At 41.3% G+C, this 6,169-nt stretch overlaps 1 protein-coding gene across 1 annotated transcript in view; it reads left to right on the top strand.

Annotated features, from left to right (window-relative positions):
* Window positions 1–324: 324 nt before the first annotated feature.
* Window positions 325–6,169, top strand: part of ADAMTSL1 (ADAMTS like 1) — a 381,590-nt gene continuing 375,745 nt past the window's right edge. The window contains exon 1 of the mRNA XM_059411591.1: window positions 325–517. Within this exon, the coding sequence (XP_059267574.1) occupies window positions 452–517 (66 nt within the window). The 5' untranslated portion in view covers window positions 325–451. The remainder of the gene's footprint in view (window positions 518–6,169) is intronic.

Genomic DNA, 6,169 nt, shown 5'->3' with positions numbered 1-6,169 from the left:
CTCAACAAAGAACCAACCAGGTTAGTTTCAAGGAGAGGGCTTTGCTTCATCTTTTGCAATTCGGCATCTTTTGCATTTCTCTCTTGCTACTGGCCGCACGCTCCGCTCGCCTTTCTTTTTCGTCCCGTACCACCCCCCCCCCCCCCCCTCCTTCTTTTTTTTTTTTTTTTTTCTCGCACTGTTACACTTTCTCTCTGTCCCCCCGGCTTTGTTATTCAGCATGTCTGATTAGCAGGAGCCTGATTGGCTGGCTGCCTGCTCCGAGAGAGATTCCATTCAGCTTACCCCCCCCCACCCACCCACCCACCCTCGGTCAGGAAATGTGAGCGGGGCTGATGGAAGCTGATAGGCAGGGCTGGAGTGTTAGCACCAGGACTGGATGTGACAGCAGGCAGAGGAGCACTTAGCAGCTTATTCAGTGTCCGATTCGGATTCCGGCAAGGATCCAAGCATGGAACGCTGCCGTCGTCGGGCAACTCCTGGCACACCGCTCCTCTTCCTGGCTTTCCTGCTCCTGGTAAATGCCTTTTCATTTCAATACGTGGCTATTGCCACTTAGTCTGGGTGCTGTTGGGGGGTAGTGTGTATATGTGTGTGTGCGTGTGTGTGTGTGTGTGTGTGTGTGTGTGTGTCTTGATCTTCAAACACCAGGTGAAATAATTTACACGATTAAAAAAAAAAAAAGAAGGAGAAGGAAAAACTTCTTTCAGAACTTGAACCCCAGCTTTCCAAGCCAAATAAAGTGCGCTTGACTTTGGGAGATAGCGAGAGGTGTATAATAATCTCCAGACTCCAGCTTTGGGATCTACTGCATAGAGTTCGGTGAGCTGGGGACTGTGTAAATAACGTGGTGTGCATGCTTGGAATTTGGGTAACAGACGTCCTGAAATCAAACTCAGTCACTGTGGTGTTCCTGGAATTTTTGAAGGATGGGCTGCAAGGGGCTTTTCTCCCCACTGCCTTTTATGACTCCTTCTCCTTCTCTGCACACGTGCTAGGGAACCAGGTAAAAGAGGGAAGGAGAGACTGTTTGCAGCCAACCCAGATTATAGCTCGTAATTACTGTAACTCCTCTATGGATACAAGTTAATGCTAGTATTTATGAATTGAGGATTATGGTCTTTGATCTCAGATCAGCTCTTAAAGAAGAAGAAAATGCTGACTTTGTGTGTGTGTGTATGTGTGTGTGTGTGCGTGCGTGGCTGCTTTCCATAGTCACAGTGATAAGATGCTCTGTACTAGAATCAGCACACACTGCATTTTTGACTCAAAGTAAATGTTCCGTTGTGACTCATACTTGGTTTTATGGGCAGAAAATGAACATGGACTGTCCAAAAAAAATCTACACTCAAAATATTAATAGCAATGCACATTTTTTTTAAACCAGAGCGTTCTGGGCAGCCAGCTTCATAAACCTCATCTGAAGGTTCGATTCCAACATTTGCACACATCGATTCCAAACAAACGTGATTGTAGCTCTCCTTGTCACATTTGTGGCATGCCAGCACTTCCTCGGAAGGTAATAAGGCAAGAAGGGAGCAAGGTAAAAACGTAACGAATATATAGGTTGCATCGATTCGTTGATGCTAAAGGAATGTTATGTTCTGATTAGACTCTGACAAATTTGATCTGTGCTATGATTTTGAAGAAGGAAAGCAAGCCATTTGGTACAAATTGAAAAGCTCCACAAAGATTCATCAGCTAGAGTAATCAGACAGTGTTTAAATATTTTATACATTCTCACTTCTTATTTGCATCATTGTGGCCAAGAAATCATAATGCTGTGCTGCAAATGCTATAAATATAGAAGCATATTTTCAGATTTTCAAAGACATTTAAAGGCATGCTGAATTTTAAGCAGGAACGGACGAAGTTTTAGCTGTTGTGAGGAATATGAAAAGCAGAATGTTTAGGTGTGCCTTATGACCAAGGAGCAAGCAACTTATGAAAGGTGTCTCATATTTTCCATATGGGATGTGTTACTTATATACACACCATTAGTTTGCCTCATCTTTCCTTCTTTGTGATTTTTTTTTTTTAAGTGTGTGTTTGTTCCCCCATTTAATTACATCATAAAGCCAATTACCAGTACACGTTGCTTTTCTCATATCTTCATATGGAAATATGATCTCATCATATTTTGGAAAAACTGTCCCATTCAGAAATAGACTGTTTTGCTACCCATTGGTAACTGCATTAGATCCCTCCTTGACATCTTGAATGCTAGTATCTATATTTGAGCATATAATTAGACTTACATGGGGAAAAAAAAGGAACTGTTTATATCAGATTTAAAACACAAAACATACTTTGTTTAAATCACAATAATTGTATTGTGAGGATAAAATGAAGTCAAACCCAGGTTTGGTTTAAGTCTGTATTTAAGTGAATTGGGATTCTGAGAATCACAAGAACAGACTGGTGAGCACCAAGAGATATCCCTGTGCAGAGTAATAACAGCATAGGTAGTACCTTCCACGGATTTTTATGTCTAAATGTGCCAAACACCAGGCCAGTTGTTTGGAAAGCATTACAAGGAATCTGCACAATCATCTTGCAAATAGACATTTTTTTTAACCTATTTTGCAGATAGAGGAACAAGCTTATGTTTGAAAGCAAAGGTCAAATAATGGAGAGAAGATAACTTGGTTGCTTTGTACTGTGGTTGTAAAATGTTTAGCAGTGATGGAAGCAATGATGTTAAGTCAGTCCCCAGTCTTCGTTGGAGACATTTAGGGTTTTAGCCTCATCTTGACCATTAAAGCGATGTGCAATGTCATGGACACTTTCTACTTTGGCTCATGCACTGCCCCCTTCAGCTCTGTAACCACAATTAAATGATGGGCCTAAGAGAAAGTGACCTACAGCTTCATCAGCCATTGACTTAGACCTAGAAGTGTGACATTGTCAAGCTCGACCTTCGATCTGGCTGGAGAAATTGAACTAGGTGGCTTGTTTTTCCCCTAACCATTTTAAACATTAGAAGAGTCTATCTACTCTGATAATCAATTTATTTGACTTTTGACTTTAACTTTAACTTAACTTAAATGGAAGACATCCTTTTTGTTTAGTGGTGAATCCAGTTTCTACCTCAAAACTATGTTCATTGTCACTGACAGCTGCACCATCTGTATCATGGCTTCGTTCTTGGGGACGTGTGAATATCGAATATTGTTCACCCTCAGTTTTGTCAAAATCCTTTCCTCTTAGAGCATGCTTCCTGAAAGAATGAGGTCCCCGTGTCTTTTGTATCATATTTTCCTGCAAAGCTCATACTTCATAGACTTCTTTTGTACTCTGGGCACACAATAGGACAGTATACTGATCAGGAGATTTCACCCTGAAATTTGGGTCAGACGAAGCCACATCACCCGGCTTCCTCACTCTTCCTACCCTGCTCCCCTCTTTCACTCTCCCTCCTTTGTCCCAACTGTGTAGCTCAAAAGGAATGTGGCAAAAACCATGACCGGCCATTGACATATGTGTCCCTCCAAACTTGAAGTCAAATCACTTCTTGTCAGAAAGGCATTTAATCAAATTTGCATTTGCTTTTTGTTTCTTTTAAGTGGTTTTAAGCTCTTTCGCCTGCTATTGTGGGAGTTGCAAGAGTAACACTCGGAATTATAATAAAGTACATGTGTTTTTCTGTTGAATTTCTTTTTCTTCTCTGCACTAATTTATACATGGAAACTAGTCAAACACAATAGCCCATTCCCTTCGGTCGCTCTGGCACTGTCCTCCACTATTATCTAAGTGCATCTATCTTGGATGGCGAGAAGCACCATTAGCTTGTGGAATGAATATTAAATCCCTTATTTACAGCAGATTGTGGGCTGCTCCAATGAGTGGTGTGTGTGTGTGTGTGTGTGTGTGTGTGTGTATGCACGCACATGTGTGTACGCACGCACACACAGGTATCTTTCTATAACTGTTCTCTCTACATCTATTTCTTATTTGCCTGCCCAGATTGTTTTTAAATCAAGCAGAGGATTTTCACCTGAATCTACAGAACATAGTGAGGTATTTATATATACATTATTTTCTTCATGTTTTCGTGAAGTTTCTTGTCTAGACATGGTCAGCTGCAGTTTTGTTTCCCCGGACTCCTGTTTTTAGTGTTTCGATCTGTTCAGGACCATTTTCTGGCCCCTTTTCTTATTTTCATATGAAGCAGTGCTATTTCTTCATGTAAGTGGAAGGAAGTATGTCCAATAGTGGTCACTAGCGAACTACAAAAGAATTCTGTTACACCAGGAAAGTTTTCCTTGAAATACCTCCTGGATATTAAAAACTTTGGATAAAAGAGAGAGAAAATGAACTTGTGGACATATTTGATTGTGCATTTATAAAAGTGCTAATACATTTTGATTCTGCTTTACCATTGTGTGTGAATAAGATGGAAAGTGGTCCTCTAGCACACCATGGTGTAGGCTGTTACTCAAACTCAGATGCCCCACAAAGTTCAAATAATAACAAAATTAAGGTCAGCATTTGTGTAGTTTTAATCAGTAAAATGTGGCTAACCACTGTACCTTACTCATTTAAAACAAAACAAAACAAGAAACTCATCTATGTGGTTGCATTTTGCAGAGGAATTGTCTGGAGGAGACACGGTCTGGACCTTTGGTTCTCCCTTTTATTACAGATTAATCAAAATATAATTTTAGACTCTTTTGGGGAAAATATTGTGTCCTCTGAATGTCTGCATTTCGTGCAGCACCTAATAGAAGGGCTTTTACACACATGTGTCAGAGCTGTTTGTGAACTCATTTGGGGGAGGAAAGGACTCACAGAGGCGACTACCTGGCTTGCTAATTCTCCACACACGTGGTGTTCCCTTCACGTATACAGTCCAGTTTCTCTGGTCAAGTGGCAGCTCTGCTTTAATATTATCTAGTTCGGGTTCCAGGTCTAAGTGTTTAAGTTTCTCATATCTCATTGTTTCATTCTACCCTTCCCTCATTCTGCATATTCTCCCGTTTCTTGTGGTCTCATGAGTAGAGTGGCCGAGAAGTGACCTCGCCTGGCATGAGGGCCCTTGCCTTTTCTTGAGAGAGCGCATTCCTTGAATCATCATGAATAACCTACCAGTTAAGTGCATTGAGATAATCAGAGGAACATGTGTCTAAATCAAGTTTTACAGGCTTGCTGTTTTTACTAATTTTCTTCTTCTGGAGAGCTGGCTTCCAATTTTGTGTTTTCACCAGAATGAGACAAGTTCATGTCGTTTTCTGTCTCCATCATAAAAACCATACCGTGTGGTTGAATTTTGGCTTGATCGGCAGTGCTGGCTCATGAACGGCTTAGGACTGGCATACCAGAGGTGATGTCAGTCCTAAAAGATCCTAATTGAAATAGGCCAGCACAGCTGTGTGGGGAGCCTGCCTGTTAACCGGGGTAAGCTGTTGCTATCAACCCCTTCTTTCCATGAGCTCAAAAATAAATGACTAAATCTCCCCAATTCCCGAACTTCAAGATTAAAACCTACATTGAATAAAGCTTAACTGTTCTGGTTTCCCCTCCCTGGAGATTTTGTTAACTGGAGCATCCCGCATGTGGAAGGCAGTTAGGAATTTTCTGGTTATGTCAGTCAAGAAGCTATCCCGATGGTAGTGGTCTGTAGCCACCAGTGACCTCTGGCTTGCTATTTGTTGGATTTCCAGAGGCTCAGTGTTTATAAATCAGTGTGGATATTTTCCTACATTCATTCATGATCTCTATTTCAGTCATGGACATATTAGCTTATCTTATGAACTACTACAACCTTCTCTAGGAGAAATACCGTAACGTCTATTTGACTACCCTACCCCAAATCCTCCCGATGTTTGGGGAGCATTTAGCGATTGTTTGTCAGAAACACAAAAAATTGTAATCTACAATGTTTTAAGATGTCATTTCTTCTAGTTCTAGGGCTCCCTCACATTTATTTCTGTCACTGTATTTCTCCTACTGTGTTTCCATTCCTGTCCAGTCCACAAAACCGTGGGTGGTAGCAGGAGTGACTTGTCCCTCCCAACTCTGTCAGGATGCCTGGTAATTAGACCTCAGTGAATGTTGTTGAATGGATGAATAAAAGGATGGATAAGAGAGACTTGGCAAGAAGAGTTGAGAAGAGGACGCCTGGCTGGATCTGATGGTTAAGCCTCTGCCTTTGGCTCAGGTCATGATC

The sequence above is a fragment of the Mustela nigripes genome, chromosome 9 (genome assembly GCF_022355385.1).
Source record: "Mustela nigripes isolate SB6536 chromosome 9, MUSNIG.SB6536, whole genome shotgun sequence".
In the NCBI taxonomy this organism is placed as follows: domain Eukaryota; kingdom Metazoa; phylum Chordata; class Mammalia; order Carnivora; family Mustelidae; genus Mustela; species Mustela nigripes.
This window is presented reverse-complemented; position numbering and strand designations above follow the sequence as displayed.